This window comes from Propithecus coquereli, unplaced genomic scaffold, assembly GCF_000956105.1.
Source record: "Propithecus coquereli isolate 6110/MARCELLA unplaced genomic scaffold, Pcoq_1.0 Scaffold717, whole genome shotgun sequence".
In the NCBI taxonomy this organism is placed as follows: Eukaryota; Metazoa; Chordata; class Mammalia; order Primates; family Indriidae; genus Propithecus; species Propithecus coquereli.
This window is the reverse complement of record NW_012153252.1, coordinates 271,253-296,492: the sequence shown is the minus strand read 5'-3', so window position 1 is coordinate 296,492 and position 25,240 is coordinate 271,253. Positions and strand designations below refer to the sequence as shown.

General features: G+C 62.8%; 1 protein-coding gene across 1 annotated transcript; it reads left to right on the top strand.

Annotated features, from left to right (window-relative positions):
* Nucleotides 1-1,913: 1,913 nt before the first annotated feature.
* On the top strand, nt 1,914-12,422 carry AIRE (autoimmune regulator). The gene is made up of 14 exons (XM_012661523.1): nt 1,914-2,039; nt 2,782-2,956; nt 3,159-3,314; nt 3,695-3,769; nt 4,478-4,591; nt 5,649-5,791; nt 5,963-6,043; nt 6,970-7,085; nt 8,063-8,162; nt 8,685-8,870; nt 9,395-9,513; nt 9,597-9,690; nt 11,254-11,316; nt 12,342-12,422. Exons 1-14 carry the CDS (start codon nt 1,914-1,916, stop codon nt 12,420-12,422), a joined length of 1,629 nt encoding a protein of 542 aa, XP_012516977.1.
* The last annotated feature ends 12,818 nt before the right edge of the window (nt 12,423-25,240 follow it).

Sequence of the window (25,240 nt, the reverse complement as noted above, 5' to 3'; positions counted from 1 at the left end):
GAGGGTCCTGCTCCCAGCTCAGAGTCCCTGGAACGAGAGGGCAGCATGCTCACGCCTGCACTGCCTGATGGCTCCTCACACGGGCCCTGGCTCTCCGAGATGCCACCCGCCTGCCCCACCACTCCCACCACGTTCCCAGCACCTACCCAGGCTGACCACCTCGGCCACCACCCCGTCCCCGATCCCACACGCCCACCTCCCTCCACGGGCTTGTTCCAAGCACCCAGACACCCGTTCTGGAGCATGTCAGCAGGCGCAGAACCCTTGGGGTCCCCGGGCCTGGAGGCAGGAGCAGCCAAGCAGACTCCCAGGTCAGGAGGAGGGCTGCACCCCGCTTCCCACCCTGGACTCTGCGCCCCACCATAAGCCAATACAGCCCGCCCCGGAGGGGCATCTTGGTGACAACCCTCACCGAATGTGCCATCCCTCCTGCCTGCCTCCCCGCCCCGTCCCATCCCATCTTGGCGCTGCTTCCTGCACCCGAGTCCACGCTCCACACTCGCCGTGATGGCCAGGCGACCTCCCTACCACAGCCCCGGCCACCACTTCTGCCGTAAGTCCGCTGGTGTTTCTCTGCAGCCGGCATACAGGGTCCCCTCACTGGCTTGACGGCACGGACAGACCTTCCCACGGAGGCCCGTCCACCTCCCCAGGCGGTGTGCTGCTGGGCCACCATGGGTGCAGCATTCTTGCAGGCCCCAGGCCTCTGCACCTGCTCATGATTTGCTGGGGACGCTGTCCCCACTGAGTGTACCCGGAACCTCTGCGCCCGTCCACTCCATACCCAGCCAGGGAGCCTTTCTGGATTCCTGGAAGCTCCTATCCTCCAAGCCGTGCCCTCCCTCAGCCTCTGTCACCAGTCCTAGGAAAGCCCCTCGGGGTGTCCCCTGCCCGGGCTGTGAGCTGGACAGGACAGGAGCTCCCAGAGCCCACATCCGGGGTCTCCGTCCATGAGCTCAGCTGCCTTCCTTGCAGCTTTATTTTCTAGAGAAGCCGAGGGTGGCTTGGAGCTGGGTCCCCAGACAAATGTGCCCCGAACACTGAGGGACCGGAGGCTCATGGAGGGCGAGGACCCGCCTGGCACCACGCAGCCCGCTGGGGAGGAGGGCGACGTCAGAAGCCGCCCAGGCAATGCCTAGTGCTGAACACGCCCATGCGCACTGGTTGGGCCCTGTCTCCTCCATCAGACCGGGACCCCTCCATCTGATCACAGCCGTGGCCCCAGACCCTGAGTGGGGACCCCCAGGCAAGTGTGGAGGTCCCCTAGGGACCACTGCCCCAATGCAGCTCCCATGGAGCTTTCTTGTCCTGCCACTCAGAGCTGGCAGCGCACCTGCGCGGCCTGGCGGGAGCCCTGAGACCCCAGCGTCCCTGCAGCTCAGGGCACCTGTCCTGGCTTTGCCCGGTTTGAGCAGGGCCCCAGGCCCACAGGCAGGACCACACTTCGGGAAGTAAGGGGCCTGGAAGCCCTCCCACAGGGCCAGTCTCCTTCCCCAGGCCCCAGGGCAGCAGCCCCCATTCTGTGAGCGAGCCAGGCGGTCCTGAAGCTTCTCCTGCAGAGAGAAGCGAAGCCGCCGCCCGCCGCAGGGGCGGGAGGCAGGTGCAGGAGGCAGCCACGCGCTGGGGCTTCTCCCTGCTCAGGGGGGAGCGTCCCTCGTCCCTCCGCCATTGGCTCCCGCGCGGAGTGGCCTTTGCTCTTTCCGTGGTCGGCGGGTATAAGAGCCGGCCGCGCAGGGCTCGCTGCAGAGCAGGGGCGGAGTCCGGTCCCCAGGCGGGACCCAGGTGTCCTGTGCTCCCCCAGGTGTCCACGCAGGTGCGCGCCCAGGCAGGGGCCGCAGCCAGCAGGGGCGCACTGTGTATCGCCCGCGGGGTCCCCTCAGCCCGGCAGGACCCCGGCCCGGCGGCCCAGGGCGATGGCGGGCGAACTGCGCCGCCTCCTGAGGCTGCACCGCACGGAGATCGCCATGGCCGTGGACAGCGCCTTCCCGCTGCTGCACGCGCTGGCCGACCACGACGTGGTCCCCGAGGACAAGTTCCAGGTGCAGCCCGCCCGCAGGCCTGCAGACCTCCACTCCCTCTCCCCACAAGCAGGGGCAACCCCGAAACGAGCTCCAGGCAGCCCCCCATCCAGACACCCCTGCCTTTTCCCCACCCCCAAGGAGCCAGGGGATGGTCCCTGAGGACAAGTTGGCCCCTTGCCCCAACCCCCCACACCTCACCCTCAGCCAAGGGGAGGGTCTCCAGGAAGAGTTCCAGGTGGACCACCCCCCCACCTGCGGGGACCTGGTGGGGGTGAGGGGCCGTGCTGGGGTCAGGTAGACACTGTGGGGGAGGGGAGGAGCTGCCGGGACCCAGGCCTTGGGGTGGAAGGAGGATCCTGTCCCAGCGTCTCTGCGTGGGGTTCTGTCTGCTTTGGAGGGGAGGATGGGCCCTGGGGGTCCCCTGCAGGGGGGCCTTCCTCGAGGCCTGTGGTCCAGGCCCACATCCCAGCATGGGACGCCCAGTGCTCCCAGATCCCCTCTGTCCACGTGGATAGGTCAGGGGGTCATCATTAGAAAGTTCTGCTTTGCTGCTTGTCCCCCCTGGGGCGCCTGCTCTCTCCGACCAGGACATGCCTACGCCACCCCCACGACCCCCACCCACAAGTGGCAGGGATGGGCACAGAGGCGCCAGGTCCACTGCAGCCCGTCTGGGTGGGCTCCACCCTGTCGCCTGGTGGTGGGAACTGGGAGGCAGCGGGACTGGGAAGGTGGCAGGGCCCCCAATGCCGCGTTGCTGCAGGAGACGCTGCGCCTGAAGGAGAAGGAGGGCTGCCCCCAGGCCGTCCACGCCCTCCTCTCCTGGCTCCTCACCCAGGACTCGGCCGCCATCCTGGACTTCTGGAGGGTTCTCTTCAAGGACTACAACCTCGAGAGATATGGCCGGCTGCAGCCCATCCTAGACAGCTTCCCCAAAGGTGGGGGAGCCGGGCTGGGCTGTAACCCTAGGTGGGTGTTGGGGAGCCCCTGGGAGATCCCCCAGGACCTCTTGGATTTTAAGAGGCAGAGGGCGAGGCCTGGCCTGCCCTGCCCCCAGAGTGTCCAGTTCTGGGGCCACTCCCCAGGGAAGAGCTCTGAGGACTCTGAGGCTGGGACCTGCCTCTGCCCCCTAATCTGCAGATGTGGACCTCAGCCAGCCCCGGAAGGGCAGGAAGCCCCCTTCTGGCCCCAAGGCCTCAGTGCTGCCGCCCAAACCCCCCACCAAGAGAAAGGCCCCAGAAGAGCCTCGAGCTGTCCCACCAGCGGCCCTGACCCCAAGGGGAACCTCTAGCCCAGGTACTCAGTGGAAGGAGCGGCTGGGGTCACCCGTCTTCCCCAGGTGTCCGACACCCCCACACCCAGGCTCCCACCCGCCTGGGCACAGCCTGTCTGGGGCTCAGAGGCCCCTCTGGGCACTGAGGACCCCCTGGACCAGTCTACAGCCTCTCGGTCCTTCCTGCTCCGAAGGCTGAGCTCCGCGGGGTCCGGGGAACAGTCAGGGGTGTTTTATTTCTTTTTCACCGATGAGAAAACCAGAGCCCAGGAAAGCAAAGGAACCCACCAGGGTCAGGGAGACCCAGCACCTGACACCCCCAAGTGCCCACCCAGCCCACTGGCCCCCCAGCACTTGTCCCCCCGAGACAGGAGGGCCACACTGCCCCACCTTCCCCCTTCAGGCTCCCAACCGAAGGCCAAGCCCCCCAAGAAGCCGGAGAGCAACACAGAGCCGCATCGCCTCCCACTGGGAAACGGTGAGCCGGGTGCCGGCCTTGGCCGGGTGAGGGTCAGGGTCAGGGTCGGAGGAGGGCCTGCCCTCGGCCTGTCCTGGGAGCTGGGACCGCATGGGCCTGGCAGCTCATCCTAGTAGCCTCAGCTGCACTGCCAGACCCAGGAAAGAGGGGCACCCATGTCCAAAGGGGATCTTGCCAGTCCCCCGCACCCTGCCCCACGCCACAGCCTGGGTCTGCACCCCTCTAGGCCGCACCTCTGCCCATCCAAGCGCTCCCACCCTTCGGGACCAGCCCAGACACTGCTTCCTCCAGAAAATCGTCCTTGCCCCTCATCTGGGTGCAGCCTGGACTCTGTCCCCTCCCCCTTCCCAGGGCCCTGGACCCCGGAGGCCTCCTGTGCTTGCTGGTGCCTGCCCTGAAGGCAGGGCCTGGGGACTGTGTATCCTCCCAGCACAACCCAGGGCCCCGGGCATTCCCACCCACCGAGTCAGCTCTGCTGACACTACCCCCCACACACATGCACACACACACACACACACACACACACACACACACACCACGTGTGCGCAGGCAAGGGGCTGTCTCTGCACCTACCTGTGGCTGTCTGTGTGTGGTGGAGCTGGGTCCCCATCCCGCCTGCCCCGCTGCAGGGAAAGAGCCCCACAGCCCAGGCACTGCCTGCTCCCTGGGAGTGACCTCAATGATGGGTGACCTCTGTCCTTTTCCCAGGGATCCAGACCATGTCAGCTTCAGTCCAGAGAGCTGTGGCTGTGTCCTCTGGGGATGTGCCGGGGGCCCGAGGGGCCGTGGAGGGGATCCTCATCCAGCAGGTGTTTGAGTCAGGTAGACAGTGTGGGGGAGGGGAGGAGCTGCCGGGACCCAGGCCTTGGGGGTGGAAGGAGGACCGGTCCCAGCGTCTCTGCATGGGGTTCTGCCTGCTTTAGAGGGGAGGGCGGGCCCTGGGGGTCCCCTGCAGGGGGGCCTTCCTCGAGGCCTGTGGTCCAGGCCCACATCCCAGCACGGGACGCCCAGTGCTCCCAGATCCCCTCATCCACCTGGGTGGGCCCTACTGGGTCACGGGGTCGTCCTTAGAAAGTTCTGCTTTGCTGCCTGGCCCCTGGGGCGCCTGCACTCTCAGACCAGGACGGGCCTGCGGCATCCCGCCTCTTCCCCCCCTCCCCGGCACCTCCCTCCAGGTGCCTCCTGTGATAAGGGTCCAGTCCCCTCACACCCTGGCCAGGGGCAGCCCTGGGAGCCCACCTACAGGGTGGGCCAGCCACTGACGGCACGCAGCCACCCTGTGCCACCTCACCCCCTTTGCCGTTGAGTCATTTGCTCCACGGTCCCTGCCATAGTGTCCCCTCTGTGCTGAATGCTGGCTGGGGACACCGAGGACAGCCAGGCCCAGCCTGGGAGCTCATGCGGACCTGGGTCTCACCCCTTCGGGGATGGTCCCAAGTCCCCTGTGTTAGCTTCCTGGGATTCTTATACCAAATTGGCACAGACCGGGTGACTTAAAACAACAGAAATTCCAAACTCGAGTGTCCGCTGGCTCCCTCGGGGGCCCCAGGGAAGGGTCCTTCCTACCTCCTGCGGCTTCTGGTGGCTGCTGACAGCTCAGTCCTCCGATTTGGGGTCCGACATGACCCCATCTTAGCTAACTACATCTACAAAGACGCTACTTCTAAACGAGTTCGCATTCTGAGGTTCTGGGTAGATGCGCATGTTGAGGACACTTCCCCCCAGCACAGTCGCCGGCAGAGGATCCCTCGCTGCGCCCGGTACCCCGGCCCAGGCCTACGGGCGGGTGGGATGGAGGAGTAGTGTGGGGGAGACTGAGGCCGTGGGGCAGGGCCGGGCCCAGCTGGGGCGTCAATGGGACCAGGGCCTCTCCTCCCAGGGGCCTCCAAGAAGTGCATCCAGGTGGGCGGGGAGTTCTACACTCCCAGCAAGTTGGAGGAGCCTGGCGGCGGCAAGAGCAGGACCCGCGGCGGCAGCCTGAAGCCTCTGGTCCGAGCCAAGGGAGCCCAGGGCACCGTCCCTGTAAGCACTGCCTGGCTGTCCCTGGGGAGACCCGTAACGGCAGCCTGGCCTCAGGACCAGCAGCTCTGCTGGGGTCCGGGGGCAGCTCCCTGAGGGGAACCCGGCACCCGCAGCCACGTGGGCCCCTCCCTGCCCAGGCTGCCCCCACACTGGTGACCCTCTTCCCCACAGGGCGGAGGTGACCCGCGGGTAGGCCAGCAGGGCAGGGTCCCCGCCCCTCCGGCCCTCCCCAGCGAGCCCCAGCTGCACCAGGTAACGCCCAGGCCACAGGAGGACCCCCGCCCACACAGTCCCCCCGCCCCCGCCCGGCGGGGTCCTGCGGCCCTTGCCTTGTCCCGGGCACTCGGGTGGCTCAGCACAGAGGCCTGAGCTCCTGCTTCCGGAGAGCTCTTCCTCCTCTTCTCCTTTTCTTTCATGGATGGGATTTTCTTTCCCGAAAATACACAGTTCGTAGGTCACAGAGTGAGGTCCTCCAGGCTCCAGGTCCAGGCTGTACCGAGCACCCCCACTGGGCCTGCTCTGAGCCGGGACGCCAGGGCCCACCGGGCACGTCGAACTGGACCTGGGTCCCCAGCACCGTTTCTTAGTGAGGTAGAACCGCTGCGCAATGCTCTGCCACCGTCACACAGATCCCAACCCCTCCCGCGGGCGCCCTGCGGGGCTCTGGGCACAGGAGACACAGGGGTCCGGGCAGTCCTTACAGTGAAGGCGATCGTCGCTGTGTGGGGCAGCCAAGCCTGGCAGCCGGGGGCTTCGCGGGAGGTGGCAGGCAGGACCCCTGAGGGTGCAGCCCAGCATCCGGCAAAGGTGCAAGGTGGAGGCCTCAGGTGGAGGGGACTGGGGTGGATGGACGACACCCCTGGGCCAGTCTCCCTGTTGCCCCAGGAGGAAGGGCCACGTGCGGGGGGTGTGCAGTCCAGGGGGGCTGGGACACAGCAGCCCGCGAGAGACTGGGCTTTCTGAAGGCCATTCTTCCCTGGAGGGATGGCCGCGGGGGGCATGACGTGGGGACCAGAGTCTCAGAAGGCGCCCTCGAGGGTAGGCAGTCAGGGCAGAACGCAGGCACCGGCCGGTACGGAGCAGGGCAGGGACGTGGAGTCCAGGTCCCTGGAGCTGCTGCCGGCAGAGCAGGAGGGGGCTCTCGGGGAGTCTGCAAGGGCGTCTCTTGCCTGCGTCAGAAGAACGAGGATGAGTGTGCCGTGTGCCGGGACGGCGGGGAGCTCATCTGTTGTGACGGCTGTCCTCGGGCCTTCCACCTGGCCTGCCTGTCCCCACCGCTCCGGGAGATCCCCAGGTGAGCCTACACGTGGCCCTTCCACTGTGGAACCCCCACCCCCACTCTGGATTCATGGCCGCCTCCACCTACAGCCTGAATGGGAAACCGCCGGAAGTCTCTCCCATCCATGGATGGGGCTATGAGGCCACCGGGAGGGGGCTTTGGTGCAGGTCACTGGGCTGTTGGGGGAACCTGGGGCTCTCCCACCTGCCACCTGCCACCTGGCCTGGCCAGCAGGGCCCCTGAGGGCGGCACAGCAGAACAGAGATCCAAGGCAAAGACGCCGCACTGTCCCAGCTCACTCTGGGCTCCCAGCCCAAACTCCCACAGGCAGCCGCCCCATCCCTGAGCCCCACCCAGAGACCTGCCCCCAGATGGGGCAGGGAGCGTGGAGACCACGGGCTGCACCCCAAGGGCCGGTGGGTGTCTATCCACCAAGGTGCGGGGCCCCCTCTGAGGCTGTCCTGGTGGCTGTCCCCAGCTCCCGCAGGGCGGTCTGTGGGGGAAGACCCCGGCTGGAGCCCAGAGCTCCAGGGGCAGGCCTGGGCTGCGCCCCTGCTCCCTGCGTGACCCTGGCTGGTCCCGTCTCACTCAGATGCCTCATGGCTGCGCAGGTCACTGCCCACTCCTGCGGGCGACTGCCTTCCTTGCGTCCTCTCGCCTCCTGCCTTCGCGGTCTCCCGTTCCCGTGGAGGCGGGCTGGGTGGGGCATACACAGTGCAGCTCAGGGAGGCCCCAGCAGGCCGCTGTGGGTTAGTGGGCGTGGGGCATTCTCGGGCCTCATTAGAGAAGCGCAGCAAGGGGACACCGATGGCACAGGCGAGGGTCCCCCGGGGTACGTATCCCACATCCCGGCTCTCCCTTCACTGTGTCTCTGTTACTTCCCTGCCTGGGCCTCAGTTTCCCCTGTTCTTGGGCCCCCGCCTGTGGGTTTGGGAGCCTGTCATTCCCTCTGTCCCGTCCTGCATGCCTCTGACGGCTGACGACGTGACCAGTGGGACCTGGAGGTGTTCCGGCTGCCTCCACGGAGGAGCCCAGCAGGGCCTGCCCCGCGCACAGGAGCCCCAGCCCCTGGGACCGCCTGTGGAGACCCCGGTATGCCCTGGCCCGCCCCGGCCCGACCATCTTTCCCACCCCTCTGACCCTCGGAGTCCTGCGGGACGGGCCAGCCCCAGTCATACAGCTGTGTCCCACACCCAAGCCTGACGGCCCGGCTCTCTGCAGGCCTGGGAAGTTGCCCTTAGTGACCTCACTTCTCGGCCCTGACTGGGGCCCCTTGGCTCTGTGGGCACAGGGGACAAGTTGTGACCACTGATAATATTCTCCAAAAACGTTTTAAGCTTTCTGCTGCAGCAGAAACGTGAGGGATGCTATTCACAGCCCGGTACATATCCGGTGTCTCCCCTGACAGCACAGGCCCGGCACCTGCTCGTGGCCGGGAAGGATAAAGGCCTGGCAGGGGCGGCAGAGCCGGGCGCTGCTCAGGCCCCTGGGGGATTCCTTGGATGACACCCCCGCCCCACTGTCCCAAGTCCCAGGGTCCCAGCAGCACTGACCCCCAGGTGGTGCTAGGCAGGGCCCCTGTGGCCCCCCTAAGTGCTCCCCCTCGGGATCCAGGTCCCCCTGGGGCTGAGGCCAGCAGGAGAGGAGGCACAGGGCCTGCCCAGGGAGCCCGTGGCCAGCGTGGACGCTGCGCTCACCTATAAGCACCCGCCGGCCCCGCCGTCCGCAGCCCCCCCACCGGCAGTGCTGGAGCCCTCGGCCCTGCACCCCCTGCTGTGTGTGGGTCCCGAGAGGCAGCAGGTGAGTGGGGCGCTGGGGGTCAGGGGTGTTGTCTTTAGAGGGCTCAGGACCTACAGGGCCTGTGGGTGAACCGCAAACAGGAGGAGAGGAGGGCAAGTGGGGAGGGCTGCCCGGAGGACCCTGTGGGGGTGGGGGAGGGGGAGACCCCAGCTCTGGCCCTTGGGCATTGCACCTGGCCTCCCCCTAACAGGGGCAGGACAATACAGCGGGTGGGGATGGCGTGTGCGCGAGCGCCCCACCAGCCCCACCTCATTCCTCCCAGCCCCTTCCTCTTCCTCTGAGGTGACCCCAAAAGGGGTCAGGGCCCACCAGGGGGAGCGAGCCAGGTCCAGGCACCTGGTTTTTGCGGGTGGCCCCTACCCTCCCCGGGCGGGGCTCCAGAACCTCCGGACCCACCGTCCCACCGGCGCCGCGGTCTCTGCGCGGGGACCGCCGTTCCGCCGGGGGTGGCCCGGGGAGGGTGGGAGGGCGCGGGTTCGGTAAGCCGGCCCGCACTCGGGATCACGCCGCTGTCCTCCCCGCAGGGCCCGGCTCCTGCGCGGTGCGGCGTGTGCGGGGACGGTGCGGACGCGCTGCGGTGCGCGCACTGCGCCGCCGCCTTCCACTGGCGCTGCCACTTCCCGGCGGGCGCCGGCCGGCCCGGGTGAGCGAGGGGTTGGGCGGGGCGGCCGGGCGGGAGGGGCGGCCCGTGTCCACCTTCCGACCGACACCGGTTCCTGGCCCCAGGACCAGCCTGCTCTGCAGATCCTGCGCCCGAGACCCGGCCCCCGCCCCCGGGGAGGACGCGCCCGCACCCAGCCCGGCCCCGGGGCCCGCCAAGGTCAGTGCGGGGACTGTCACCGGGCAGGCGGAGCCCGCGGGCTGGGGCGGGGCGGGGGTGGGGCACGTCTCAGGGGAGACCCAGGCTGCAGTGTGCACCATAGCCTCTGACCACGTGCTCATCGTTTTTATAAAGTATTTAACCTTTAAACCCACTCTTTTGTGGTAACTGAAATCTATTTACAAAGGAAGCTCGCCCTAAGCCATAGCGATTACGAAATCTCTGGCGGGGTGCCCGCCGTCCCACCAGTAACGAGGCCGAGTGCAGGGACTCCGGCTCCCTGGGCGGGGTGAGGGACTAGCAGGAGGTGACCGTGGGCCAACCCCTCCTGAGTAACCGCACCCCAAAGCCTCCCTGCTGCAGCCCAGGGGCCCTCTCAGAGAGGCGAGTGACCCCAGGTCCCCGGCAGTAGCTCCTTGCATCGCGACATGCTCTGGTCAGGGAGACGCGTACCTGGGCCCTGTCATGGCAGCTGGAGGGTCAGGCTTGTCCTGGAGCTGAACCTTCCGCCCAGGGCTCACCGTGCAGGAGCCTGGACAGGGTGGTGGCCTCTTGCCCTGACTGCCCGCAGCAGGGGCCTTCCCAACCCCATCCCTGCTCCCCAAGAATCTCTAGGGACCCCAGGGGTGGCAGTAAGTCCCCCCACTGGCTCTTCCTGCCTCCCAGCGGTGCCCCACACTCCCAGGTGCACACAGTGTGGGTGACAGACCCCAGTGTGCAGGCTCTGGCCAGGCACCCGGACAAGCCTTGGACCCAGCGCCACCCACAGGGCTCGTGTGGAACAGTGGCGTGGCCCACACCTGTCACAGTCCCTTCCTTCTAGATGCCTCTCCTCATCCCACCCATTTGCACTGGAAGTTTAGAGTAAAAAGGTGCAGCCCCACTTTGCCCTTTGCCCCTCCCCTGCCTGCCCCCTTCCCCTGGGGTGGTGGCCTGTGGCCCCCAGACCCTGTCCTGAGGGGTCTCCCTGACACCCTCACAGCATCTAGACCTCGGGGACAGCCCCTCCTTCGACCACCCCCGGCCGCTGTGCCCTGCAGGGCCCGTGTTTGGCAGACCCAGTGTGTGCAGCAGCTGAGATTTGGCTGTTTTGAGCTACAAACTGGCTATTTCATGTGATTCAACTTCCTATGGTCTTCTCTGCCCCCATCCCGGGAGCCTGGTGCTCTCTCATTCCCTGCCCTGGCCCCTCACCCAGGGGAATGGCTGGCCTCCACCAGGCACTTTCCTCTCTGAGTCTCCGTCCAGGACGGGGCCCCTCCTTGCTGGTTCCCTGAGTCCTGGGCTTCCCCACAAGGCCACGTGCAGCAGTGGAGGCACCTGGGGGCCGTGGGCAGCCAGCTTCTGGGGTTGGCAGGGCCCCGGGCAGGCAGCCCCCGGCTCACACAGGCCCACACTGCCCCGAGCTGGCCACTTCCAGAGGGAGCTGGTGTTAGAATTCTGTTCTCGGTGGGGGCGGGTGCCCCATGCCCCTGGGCCGTGTTGCTCTGCAGGGGTTCTGCTTCCATGTCCCCAGCGGGGTTGCAGGAATGGGGTTGACCTCTTCCCTTTCCCTGGTTCCAGGATGACTCTGCCGGTCCGGAGCCCGTTCTGCACAGGGAGGACCTGGAGTCGCTCCTGAGCGAGGTGAGGCGTGCCCTGGCGGCAGCTGCCCCTTCCCCCTCCGCCCCTCCGCCCCCACCAGCCCCCACGCGCTGCTGCTCCTGGCTGGCCCTAGGCCCCCCACACCCATGCAGCGGCCCCTGAGAGCTGCTGCACCCACAACGAGCCCTTCCCCCGGGGGCCCGGGCCCTGGGAGGCCGGCGTGGACACTGGGCAGGTGCACCAGGCCCGGCCAGCGTCTGCCGCCCTAGGGCAGTGGGGTGGAGTGTGGGAGGGTGAGTCCCAGAACTTCTGTCCCTGGAGCATCTTGAACACTCCCCAACCCAGGCCTCACCACCCTGAGATGAACAGGCAGAGTGGATGGGAAGAAGATGTGGTTTTAGGGGCTCCGTCTTCTTTGGACAGGAGGACAGACTCCTCCAACCCTTCCCAGACACCAGGTGGCCAACACGAGTCCTCCTCAATGTCTGGCCTGGCACCTCGGGGGTCCCAACTGACCCCGGGGGAGGGCCCTGCCCTGTGCGGAGGGCTCGCATGGCACATCCTGACAGTGGAGGTGTCTAGAGAGACCCCGGTCCTGAGGGAGGGAGAGGGGACCCGGGTGCTGGGTAAGGGTGTCTTGGCTCTGGGAGGGGCAGGCCCCTGGGGACAGTGGGATGGATGAGGGGCTGATGCCCAAGACCCGTGGGGCAGGTGACCTCATGCTGCCGGAATCTTGGCCCCGTATCTCCGAGTCCTGCTGGAGGGTCAGAGCCCTGGGCAGATGAGAGGCATCTGGCCCTACCTCAGCCCGGGAGAGGACACCCAAGGAGGCAGAGCAGCAGGGTGGCTGTGCCCTGGGCTTGCGGGATGCCGTGAAGGAGCACGGGACTGTCCCTCCTGACTGGCATGCCCAGAATCTGGCCTTGGGCCTCAGTTTCCCTATCTTTGAATTAGAGGCTCAGGTTGGATGGTGTCCTCGTGGCCATCTGTGGACGTGGGTGGGTGGCTGGGGCCCGCCTGTCTCCCCGCCGGTGCCGAGTCCCCTTGCCGACTGCCCTGTCCCGCAGCACTCCTTCGACGGCATCCTGCAGTGGGCCATCCAGAGCATGTCCCGCCCGCTGGCCGAGGCGCCCCCGTTCCTGTCCTGATGCAGGATGGCGGGAGGGACAGAGGGGGACACGCTTCCTCACCCCTGGATGCTGGGCCGGATGGGACCAAGGAGAACAGAAAAGCTCAAGCGTTGTCAGTACTTGCCTTGTACGCCGCTCCTGTCTTCCGGCCATCGTGTGCCCTGAAATTAAAATCACTTCTGTGAGCTTGTGTGATGCTCGACAGTGGGGTGTGTTTTTTGTGGGGAGTCTGTACTCCTGTGCCTGAGCGCAGGCTATGCTGGCTGGGCAGGAACTCACTGCGCTGGGAAGGGAAATGCCTGTGAGTATGTCCCCCCTGGGAGGGGGACAGAGCTCCGCCCCCTGCTTCCCACTGCCCCGGAGGGAGGTGCAAGTCCTTGCCGTGGTCCCCTGTGCTATCTGCCCCCACCCCAGCTTCAGCCCCCTCACTGTGCACCCACCCTCCCTCTGCTTCCCAGACAGCCTAGCTCATTCCTGCCCCAAGGCTTTTGCACGGCTGTTCCCTCTGCTCGGGATTCCCTTCCCTTGGTGCTTCATGAGTCTGGCTTCTCATGGTGGAGATCTCAGCTCCAATGTCGCATCCATGTTCATTCATTCATTCGTTCAACAAACCTTTATTGCACATCTATATGCTGAGCATTTTTCCAGGCCTTAGGAGGTCCCAGAGGGACCACCCTGTGGGAGGGAGGGGTCTCATAAACAGGACCTCACACTGGGTAACTGCAAGAAATAGGGTGGGGCCAGATCAGGGCAGGGTGTGCTGGGCTTGCTGGGGACCCCCTTGGAGGAGGAAAGGAGCTGGGGGGACTGGAGCAAGTGGGAAGGCTGGAGCCTTGGGGAGCTAGCGCAGCGAGTCTGCAAGGCAGATGCAAGGTCGTGGGACGGCACCCACCCCAGCCAGATGACGGCCTGTGCACGGGCTTCCTTCCCGGGCACGCCTGTCTTCCTGCGAGCAGCAGCCCCACAGAGCTGGCTGGTCGGTGTCTGAAAGCAGACGGCAGGGCGGTCCTACCTCCCCACGCACAGGGAGCCAGGGCGAGAAGGCACAGATTGAGGTCAGAGGCCTTGGGAGGAGGGGGCGCCACAGGCCTTGCCATGCTTGGGCAGAGCTGGGACACGGGTCCTGTCTCAAGACCTGGGCTTGTCCCCCCCAGAAGGGCTAGGCGGGTTGATAACCAGGGGTAACAACAAGGACTCACTGTCCTGGGCCTCTTGGGGGTCTGGCCGTCTCACGCGACCCTCTCCGGAGACCCCTGGCACCTCTTTGTGGGACTCACAGGCTTCTCAGGCACTGAGCACCAGGTCAGCGTAGAGGCCGCCCTTGCAAGGGACGGGGCAGGCCCACCAGGAACGGCTGGGCTCCAGAGCGCCCCCCGCAGGGGACATGCCCCGTGCCTCCTTGCCGAGCTGTTTGAACAAACAGGCCGGCCCGTGTGGACGCTGGTGCCGCACGGGCGAGGGGGCAGCTGTCCCGGGCTGGGCTGCGCCGTGGACAGACCGGAGCGGAGTGCGGTGCGCCCGGGCACCCCAGCTGGGAGGCTGTGCCACTTTCCTGGATGGGGAGGGAGGGAAGTGGATTCAGAAACATGCTGTCTTAGTCCGTTTTCTGTTGCTTATCACAGAATACCTGAAACTGGGTAATTTATCAGAAAAGGAATTTATTTCTTACGGTTCTGGAAGCTGGGAAGTCCAGGGTTCAGGGGCCCTATCTGGGGAGAGCCTTCCTCCTGGTGGGGACTCTGCAGAGTCCCGAGGGGGCGCAAGGCATGCCACGGTGAGAGGGCCGAGCGGGCTGACTTCCTGTAACGCCCCCAGCCCCACTCCCATGGTAGCCCCTTAATCCAGGAACCCGCTAACGCTGACATCCAGGCCCCGCTGACCTGGGATTCAGGCCTGCCCGCCGGCCGGGTGCTGTGGGCCCTGTTCCCGCTGGCCGAGGTTTCTCCGTGGGATGTGGGGTGGTCACTGATGGGATGGAGGGGCTGGAGCTTGCAGAAACCACCCCTCTTCAGAAGCCACTGGGGGTGACATGGTGGGGACGGTGGCATCACGGTGTGTCGGGAGCTTTGCAGGATGAGTGCAGATGCCACGGACATCCTGCCCAGTGGTGTCCACACCTCCCCCACGGCCTTCTGCCCCGCCAAATACACCTGGCCAGGAGCTTCTCTGGGCCTGGTTCCCTGGCAGGGCCCCACCTTCCTCAGCCCAGTGTGGTGCTGGCACCGTGGGGTCTCACCGTGGGGCCTGGGGACCCAGCTTTGCCAGAGTCCCTCTACAGACAGGTCCACACGGACCCTTCCCCCCCAGCACCCCGCTCATGGGGCCCTGGAGGCTCCTACTGCGCTCACGCCTTTGTCCTCAAACTCAGGGCCACTGCTCTACGGGACTTGAGCCCTGCCCTCCCTTAACCCAGCACAGGGGCTCTGGGGCGGGCCGGGCTCCTCCGCCAGGTGCAGCTCAGTTAGAGACAGCAGGATTCTGCCCTGGGTGTGGGGTGGGAGGCACATAGGACGACCGGAGACCCCAGACCCTTTATGGACTTCCGGCACTCACTGCAGCCTTGCCCTGCTTGCAGTAAGCGTCGTTCCTTCTGCAACCGTGCTCATTTGGCCTTTACACGAGTAATAAAAACGGGCGGAAGAGTGACGGCCGCTAAGGTGGGCTGGCGCCCTGTGGGCCACACCCAAGGTCCCCACTTGCCTGTGCGTGGCTGCCTTTCCGCGGCGGGGGCGGAAGTTTGTCTTGGGCCTCCCGCACCTGCGGCGAGGTCTGCCCAGTGTGAACTCAAATAAAATTTTAAGGCTCACCCGCCCCCATTGGCTGACTAAATGGACCCCCTCGTGGCCAAAGGAATACCCTAAAACTAAATTGTCTGCCAGGAGGAGGGAGGTCAGACATGCCTTATCATGTCCCCCTCCCTTCTCGGTGACATCCTTTGTAACCCATTAACAGATCTAAGGGTATGCAAGACACACCTGCAGGTCCTCAATTTACACAACAAATCTATGTCCAGTGGCTTGTCTCTGATAAAGAGCTCCTTACGTTGAAACATGCCAAGTCTCTAGACAAAGCTTCATGTCTTTAACCAATGACAGGCCAAAGAATCTTTTAACCCACCTATAACCTGTAAGCCCCCGCTTCGAGATGGCACACCGTTTCGGGCCAAACCAATGTATGCCTCTCACGTGTTGATTTATGACTTCACCTGTAACCCCTGTCTGCCTAAAATGTATAAAACCAACTGCAACCCAACCTCAGCGAGTCCACTTGCTCAGGGCTTCTTGGGCGTGGCTCCGGGTCATGGTCCTCAAATTTGGCTCAGAGTAAATCTCTTTAAAGTTACTTTATAGACTTTGGTCTTTTTTTTCCGTTGACACCAGGTAACAGAGCCTGGCGTTTGCCAGCTGCGGGTGAGCACTCGCGGGGATGGCCACTGTTTCCTGTAGCGCTCCCAGGCGGCGGGGTGGGCTACGAAACCTGGGCTGCCTGACAAGGAGCTGCAGACCAGGCGGCTGAACGGCAGACATTTATTTTGTCACAGTTCAGAGGCGGGAAGTCCAAGGTCAGGGAGTGGCAGGGCTGGTTCCTCTGAGGCCTCTGTCCTTGGCGTGTAAACGGCGTGTCCTCCCTGTGTCCCCACAGGGTCATCCCTCTGTGCGTGTCTGTGTCCTCAGCCCCTCTAAGGACACCAGTCAGACTGGGTCAGGGCCACCCTGACACTGCCGTCTTATCTCAATCACCTCGTTAAAGGCCTGCCTCCAAATCCAGTCGCATCCGAGCCACTCGGGGAGGACAGAGGCGCTGGTGCCCGCTGGCTCAGGCTCCCCGAGTCCTCTTCCGGCCTTGGCCCACCGAGTCCAGTCCTGTGGGGTCAGGCTGGAGAGGAGCCCACACCTGGTGTCCGATGGCCACGGAGAGCTGATCAGAGGCCTCGTCCCCCACCTGGGGAGCCCGCGCCCGGGGCCTGCCCTCAGCGACAGTCTGTCAAGAGGGTTTAGCTGGAATCTCCCACCACGCCTGGTCCCAGGATCTGCACCCGCCCAGCCCGCCCTGCTCCCAGGGTTCATCCGCTGTGCGTGGCGCCTTCGGGGCGGGGCCGTCTGTCCCCTCCGCTGCAGAGCCCGTGGCAGTGGGCCCTCCGGAATCTTCCTGGCTGTCTCCACCACGTGTGGGAATGGCTTCTGTCTAACACCATGACACCCACAGCGACTCTGGATCTGTGCGAGGCGGGCCGTGGCCTGGTTATGTGCTCGGCTGGAATTCATGAACAGAGAGACCCGGATTTCGCTGGGCGCCGGGCCCACAGCCGTGCCCGGGGGTGCCTGTGGGCGGGGGGCCCCGCCGTTCAGGGTCAGGGTCACTCTGTGTGAGGAACAGGCAGGCGAAGCATCTGGTGGGCACAGAAAAAGTCAGTGTTGCTGCAGTGATCAGACTCGAGGTAGCAAGTAAGGCTGGAACGCTCGGCCGGAACCTCGACTGGATTAAAGGCAGAGCTCACAGCCCCCCTGTGACTGGAGCACTCAGCTGTCAACCCCGCTGCTCTGAGGACGGTTGAAAGACGCCTGAGCTCTGTGCTGTGCATTCCCGGGGATCCTGGGACTTGCAGCGGCCGCCCCCGCCACTTCTCGGGAGGGCCGGCTGGCACCTGCAGTAGGGGCTGTCCTTGAGGGCCTCAGGGACTCAGTGGCAGGGACCAGGCCCCCCGGGAGGCTCACTCCCTAGCCACCGGCAGCTCGTCCTACAACAACTTCCCCCGCCCTGGCTGTCAGCTGCCGTCGTAAAGTATTAATAGAACCAACTTTTCCAAAACGGAAGAGCTTAACCCAGCCTGGGGAAGGCCCTCCCGAACCCCACCCTAGAGAAACACCTGACAGAGGAACGCCCGTTCTCATGTGGAATGATGGCCACCCCCGACCCTCGGGCGAGCCGCCCTGGGCTTTGCTCACATGCCCTGCACGCCCCCGTGCCCTGCATGCCCCCGTGCACAAGCTCGTGACGGCCACCTGTTGTCTTTCCCTTGCTCCTCGCCCTCCCCTCAGGCCCCGGGGGCAGCCCCAGCTTGGCTCTGGCAGCGCAGAGCCCCGGCCACCCAGCGCCAGGCGCGCGGGCACGGTTGGCAAGTATCTGCAGAATTAGTGAATAAGACTTTGAAAAAAAAATAAGTGTTCACTATTAAGGGAATACTTTGAGAAATAATGCTATAGTCACAGACAATAAAAATAAATGTATTCAAATAATAAAAATACATTTAGCACAAGCATGGTGGATTAACATAGATAAGCAGCACATTTTTTTAAAAGTGTAAGTGTGTGTATATATGTAGAGAGAGAGTATACATACATAGACACTGTCCACGTAGTGTGTGTGTATACAGAATGTGTATAAAAGAGAATATGCGTGTACACACACACACACACACACACAGTGAGAGAGAAAATGGAAAAACACCGAAGACAGTTGTTACAGTAGGAATTACAGTTGATATTTCCTTCATAAACTTTTATTAATTTTTAGATAACTTTGAAATCGTGATTTCTGAGGAGTAACCCTGACCCCAAGCGCGAGCCCTCGCCAGCCGGTGCGCAGGGAGGCAGGTGGGGCCATGCCCCCAGCCGGCACAAGCACCGCCCAGCCTCAGCGAGTGAGTCCCAGGTGGGTGAGTGACAGCAGGGCAGTGGTGGGCTCCGCTCCCTCCCGCACGGTGGTGAAGGGCAGGAGGCGGGGACGCTGGCCGCCTGTTCTTCCAGAACAGTTCCCATTGTCCAGACTGGGCACGTTTCCTGAGAGGAAGAGCAGCCGCCCAGCCGGCGCTAGAGGGACGCCTGGCAGAGGGCGGGGGGCCAGGTGGACCCCCATGGAAGGAAGCCGCTCTCCAGCCCTGGCCCTGCCCCTCCCTCCAGGGCGTCACCCGACCACCCCACGTCCTTCTGGTTGGGCTCCCTGAACACCCCACAACGCCAGCCCCTTCTCTCCGTCCCATGTCACCACTCTAGACCCACCGCTGTGGTGTGAAGGGCCCCCAAAGTTCACGTGCTGGCAACTCCGTCCCCAGTGCAGCAGTGTTGGGACCTTTAAGAGGTGGCTCAGCCTTGAGGCTCCTGCCCTGGGATGGATTGAGGCCATTATTGTGGGACTTCGTTTGTCATTTCGGAACGTGCTCCTGCTGAGCAGAGCAAGCCGGCCCTCTTCCCCTGGGGCTGCTCTTTCACCCTCTTGCTGGAAGACACAGCAAGAAGCCCTTGCCTGACGGGCCTCTCGACCTTGGGCATTCTAGCCTCCAGAGCTGTGCACCCAATCCCAAGCGTTCTGTTACCGCAGCACAGGACGGACCGAGACAGCAGCCATCACTGCCCATGGCCCCCGAATAGCCGCACCCCTGGCCCCAGACACGGCCCTCCCCTCCACCCTCCCCAGAGGGGTCTTCCTGCACTTGGCACATTGTCCTGCACCGAGTCCTTCAAAAGTGCTGGGTGAGGGGGACACGGGGCCTTTTCACTGCTCGCTCTGCTTAAGTACCTGCCTGGAATTCTCCATAGCGAAAGGAAAAGCAGCCCAAACAGCACACCTTCAGCGCTTCCCCATGTCTCGTGGAAGCTCAAAGCCCTGGTGCCACGCACAGCCACGTCTAGCCCTGCCCACCTGCCCAGAGGGGCCCGAGCACTGGCCACGCGTCCCCCCCCACCCCCTGCACCTTCCTGGGCAGAGCCCTCTCCCTCACCTCTGTCCACTCCGTATGTATCTCGTTGCAGCACCTGTGTCTCCAGATGACCCCAAGCAGACCACGAGCCAGGAGTAGGTGACAAGACGTCGGGTGGCAGCCCAGGAAAGGGGACTTCCTTGCTGATGACATACGGGCATCTGGGGGCTTCCCCAGCTGGTGCAGGCAGCCAGACTGCGCCAGACCAGGCAGACGAGGGTCTCCCCAGATGTCTACAACCTCGGAGACCCACAAGCTCCAGTCGTCAGAGAACCCTAGGCGTCAGCACGGGCCCCTTCCTCCCAAGCACTCAGTAGCTCTGGGCCTGGTGGGGACTGCACCTTGGTGGTGGAGGCTTCGGGGACTTGGAGGAGGGGGTGGCAGCTGGAAGGAAGACTGCGTGCACGCGGAGCCCCAGATTCCTCCCAGCAAAAGTCAGGAGTTTCCTCTCTGGAGGGGCAAAGCAGAGTGTCCAGACTTCCAATGTCAAAGACGGTTGCAGGCAGGGGCCCCACATGGAACTCACAAGGGCAAGTCACCACAGACAAACAGGATGCTGAGTGCAGGGACACACCCGAGTCATCACTCAGCTCCCAGAATGTCGGGGGCATGACGAGATGGGAAGATCCTGCTCTTGAATCTGACCAGCCTAGAAGGACCACGGTCGCAGGGGGTTCCCCAGCAATGAACCACCAGCAAGCTCATCCTACACTAAGACTCAGAGACCAAGTGCCCCCGTCCCGTTCAAGGGGCCTGTCTCTTAATCACGGACAGCAGAAAACTCCTGGACATTAACGGAGGCCTCTAACATGGCAGAGACTAAGACAAACAGAAAGAAATAAAGCAACGTGCGTTCAAAAGAGACTTGGAAGGGAGAAAAAAACATTAAAAAATAAAATAATACTAGCAATATCCTTAGATAGACCCTGTATTCGTGAAACAAGAGCAGGGCACTATCAAAGGAGCATTCGGAGGACAACAACAACAGCTGTTGGAGATCAGAACCATGACAGCAGAAACGAAAAACTTTCCACAAGGTTGGAACGTCAAGTTAAGGAAATCTCTCTGAAAGTAGAGCAGAAATGAGTTAGAAAACAGGAAAGAAAAGCTAAGAAATACAGAATATCAGCCCAAGAAGTCCAAGGTGTAAATTCTAAGAGTTCCAGAAAGGGCAGAGGGACGGTCGGGGGGAAGACGTCAATAAGATAAGTCAAGGACCTGTCCCATTAAAGGCTATCTAGGCCTACAGGGAAAAAAACAAAAACCGAAAAGGCGAACAACTTGTCCCAGGCAGAAAACGTGAACTGCTCGGCAGGAAGGACCCGGCACGTGCCCCGTGCAGTGGGGGGAAGGTGGGGGTGAGCCCACCACACAAGCACGTCAGGGTGGGATTTCACAGCACCCGGGAAAAGACGACTCCACAACCTCCAGAAAGAGAACCTCAGGTCGCCATGCACAAAAGACCAGGAATCAGAATGACCTTGACTTCTCGATGCAGCGCCGGAAACAAGGAGCAACGGAATAGACCGATTTTCTATCAAGTGTCGCGGACGGCCATGCAGGGTCTCACGGAAACACCCTCCCGTGGCCCTTTCCCAGGAAGCTGCTGGCGGAACGCCCACCCGCGCCAGGCCCGTGAGATCCGCCGGGGAAACGGAGGTGAGTGGGATCTCAGGTGCCAGCTGTGCCGCACGGGCAGCACCTCAAGGCACAGACGGCCCCAGGGCTGTCTCCCTGGGACCCCTGGCACGGCTCCGTCTTCTTGGTCAGCACGTGGCCCAGACTCTCATCTGTGTCTGACTGCCTAACCGCTGGCGGATGAAGCTCCGCTCTCCCCTCCTTGGCCTGCGGTGGGACGAGGACATGAGGACGTGCTCCGTAGCCCGGAGGCTGGCTCTGACCTCCTGGGGGCCAGAGGTGGTCCTCGGTGTGTGAAGAAGCAGGAAACATGGAATGACCCCCTCCCCAGCCACGCGCAGGACCTGCCCACCCCACGGCCCTGCCGGGCGCCTCAGCCACCATGTCCTTCCCTGTGGCCTTGTCCACACCTTCCCCAAAGGGCTGGCGGTGGCTTTAAAACATCCACCGATGCTTTGATACGCATCTCTTCAAGAGGTGGGGTTTCACTCCTCTCTCTTCCAGCGCGGGCTGAACTTAGTAACTCGCTTCCAAAGTCAGGGCAGGTTTGTTCATTCCCGATCCCGAGGGAGGACTCCCACCACGCGGGGGATGGCATGGATGTCACTATGCCAACCACCCCGAACAGGCGTCCGACACTCCTGCCCACCACACGGTGGGCTGCGGTTCCACCCACGGCGGGAGCCAGTGAGACAGAGCACACCGCCGGCAACGAGTCACGCGCAGTGGCTCATGCCTCAGGCGGGCGCGGGGGACGGAGGCAGCCGGGCTCCACGGCCCACCAGCACCCGGGGCTGAAGGAAGCTGCCGGACGGGGTCCCCACTGTGTGTGCCCCACGTGCGCTGTGGCCGAGGACCCTGGCGTGCTGTCGTTCAGGCCTCTAAGCGTGGGTGCCTGGCGACCCACCAGCGCCCCTCTCCCGCCGTCAGCTCGCGGGGACACAGCTCACATCACCGTCAGAGATTGTCCCACTTCTCTGCTTTGGGACCCCCACCCCACAGGGGCTGTGGTGGCCTCTTCGAGGCCTGGTGACCGTGGTGTCTGCCACTCAGCTTTTCATAGCTGAACCTCTTTTTGTTTGGTCAACTTTTTCTTTTATTATTGTTAGTGACATATACGTGACATAAATTGATCATCTTGGCTGTTTTTATTTAAGTGCGCTGCTCAGCGGCACTAAGCACGTTCACACTGCTGTGCAGCCGTCACCGCCATCATCTCCGGAACCTTCTCGTCTTGCCCAGCTGAAGCTCTGTCCCTACGAAACACCGACTCCCCATCCCCTCCCCGGCGCCCACCGTTCTACCGTCTGTCTCTGTGATTTCCGCTACTCTGCGAACTCACTGAGGCCGGATCACACGGTGTCTGTCCTTTGGTGGCTGACTACTTCATTTAGCGTAATGTCGCCAGGTTCACTCCCGTGGGGGTACGTGTCGGAATCCGAATAACGTTCCACAGTGTGGCTCCGCCGCTGTCTTTCTCATCTACGCATCCGCTGGTGGGCGCTCGGCTGCTCCTGCCTTCGGCCGTCGTGAGGGCCGCTGCGATGAATGTGGGGTGCAGACACAGGTTTGAGTCTCCGTTTTCGGTTCTCTGTGTGCACATTGCGTAAACTGCTGGAGCACGTGGTAATTCTATTTTAATTTTTTTGAGGCCCTGCCGCGCCGCTGTCTACAGTAGCCGCGTCATTTTACAGTCCCGCCAACAGTGCACGAGTCCCGATTTTCCCAGCCTCACCAACACCTAGTATTTTCTGATTTTTACATGGCGGGCATCCTGTGGGACATGATGTGGCATCTCATTGTGGCTAAACCATGTATTTTTCAGAGCACATGTAGGCGCGCACACACATACGTGGCAAAACTCTAAGAAAGGCAAGAGAATAATGACCCACAGTGTCAGCACGTTGTGGGAACACACGGGTGTCTCATTACTGCTCTTAGCCTGTGCACGTGTGCTTTGCGTTTGAGGCGTGTTTTCTGACATTTCACGATGAAATGAAGAGTCAGCCATGTTCACGGCCACCATCTCCTGCCCACTCCGTCCTGGCCAGTCCCACGCCTGCACTCTGTCTGCGTGTTTCACGCAATGGGATGCTTTTGTGCAAACGTTTTCATCAGAATGTAGTGTAGGGAGAGAAAAGTGCACAAAGCATAGGTGATTGGCCGGCTGGCTTTTCCCAAAGTGGACAGTCCTGTGTAATGATGGCTCAGGTGGCTGCCCCCCCACCCCGTTCAATTCTCCTGGCGGTGTCTGGCCCGCTGCCAGCCCAGGCAGGGGCTCCTGCGGGGTGGGTGCCTTTCCTCAGAGCTCTTGACTCAGCCAGTGTTCCCCACCGGCCCCTCAGGGCAGGGGCCCTGTTCTTGACCATCCAAGTTGGAGGCTACTGTCCTGACTGTTAACTTAAAAGTCACACAATCTCTACATGTAGGAAAGCAGGGGAGAGCTTTATTTCTTCTCAGGGTGGCGGCCCACGAGGTGGCCATTCCGGCAGGTGGGGAAGCCCTGAGAGGCCCTTCCAGGGAGGGAGGCGAGACAGGAAGTTAGGCTGAACAGGTTGGCCAGGTGCACGCATTCGACAGGTTACAGGAGGAGCTACGAGCATTCCTGAAGGTGGTCCTGACACGTGTGCACTGCACAAACACGCATGTAACATACGACCATGTTCCATTTGGGGTGGAGACTCAGCATTTCGCTGTGTTACAGGTAGGCCCTCGACATCAAAGGGGAAGCAGGGACACCAAAGCACTCAGGTGCGCAGCCGCTGCGAGTCCAGCCTGAGCCAGTCCACGGTCGGTGGTCTCTGATCAGGAGAAAGTTACGAAACCGTGTCTTGTCCCACGGAAGCTGCGGTTGTGGCTGCTGGAGCTGCGGGTGGGTGCCAGCGCGCGGCGGTGGGTGAGCTGCACTTGCTCTGAGTAAGGTTGGTCAACTCGAGGCAGGAGCTTGTTCAGCTGCTAGAGAAAAAGGAGCACCTCGTGGCGGTTAGAACACAGTTTATCCTTTTTTTGTTTTTTTTCTTTTTGGAGACAGGGTCTCACTATGTCGCCCAGGCTGCAGTGCAGTGACGTCATCGTAGTTCATTCCAACCTCGAATTCCTGGCTCAAGAAATCCTCCCACTTCAGCCTCTTGAGTAGCTGGGACTATAGGTATGAGCCACCATGCCTGGCTAATTTTCTGAAATTTTTATAGAGATGGGATCTTGCTATTTTTCCCAGGCTGGTCTCCAACTCCTGGCCTCAACCAATCCTCCTGCCTTGGCTGGCCAGAGTGTTGGGATTACAGGTCTGAGCCACGGAGCCTGCCACAGTTTATTATTTAAGTGTTTAAGTGTAGGGGAGTGTGACTTAACCCTTGCCTGGCGTGGCCTCAGGTCCTGTTTATAATTTACTGTATCACTGCCACAGAGACTGTTCTGTCAGTCTTATGAGCTCTAGTCTGACATTCATGCTGGCCCGTGTGTCTAAACCCCAGAGGGGAGGGGGATAGCGAGGCACGTCTGACCTCTCCGCCACTCACGGCTGGAGACTCGGCTTCTCATGTTTCTCTGGGGTCCCTGTGGCCACGAGGGGGTCCGTTCAGTCAGTGGGGCGCTTAGGATTTTATTTTTCGTTCACATGTTAGAACTCACCCACAGATGCTGCCTGTTGACAAGGGTTTTCCAAGGGTCCGGCAAATTCCCCAAAGGAATAAATCAGTGAATGGGGCTGGTGTCCGCCAGCGACGCCACTTTAGCCCGGCATCAGCCAACGCAGTAAAGCCATCGCCAGGCGCTGAATGGGAGGGAGGGGCAATCTTGGCCGACTGCAAAGAACTGCTTCAAAAACAAAGTTAATCAGACCTGGGTCTATAATTGCAAATTCCGCGGAGTTGCTTTTAGCTAGCAGACGTGTTAGGGACTTCCCGGTTTTTGATCCCTGAGTATGCAGAAATTGGCACGAGAGGGAAAAAGGAATTTATACAAGCGAGGCTTTGGGGGGCGGTTTGCTTGAACAAAAGGGAGACAGTGCGGGTTAAGGGGCGACCAGGCTGGCTCTCCCAACAAAGGGCTGGGGAGCTTTTAAAGGGTAGACGGAGGAAGTTTGATGCCAGCGTTGAAAGCACAGCACGCAGAGCCCGCGTGTTGGTAGCTGCCCATTCCAGATCACGCTTCCTCCTGCGTCCCGTGTCTCCACCCTTGGCCTGATCTTTAGACTTGAAAGGAGGCAAAAGCTCTCCGTCAACTTCGGCCCTCGCTTGGCAGTAGCCGGTCGTGCGGGCTTTGGGTGGGCCCCGCTCCAGGCGCTGTCACGTGCCGTTGGAGGGGGCAGAGCCGCCTTGCAGGAAGGCGCTGGCGTTTCCAGCGTGCGCTCACACTGAAAGCGCACCTGAGCGGGGTCAGGGCTGGGGCAGCAGGCCCCGCGCAGGCAGAGCCCACAGGGCCTGACCCAGGGCCGCGTGTGCGACCACGCCTCGGCCGGCCTCGCTTAGCTCCAGTCACCGCAGGGCCACGTCGTTTTAAA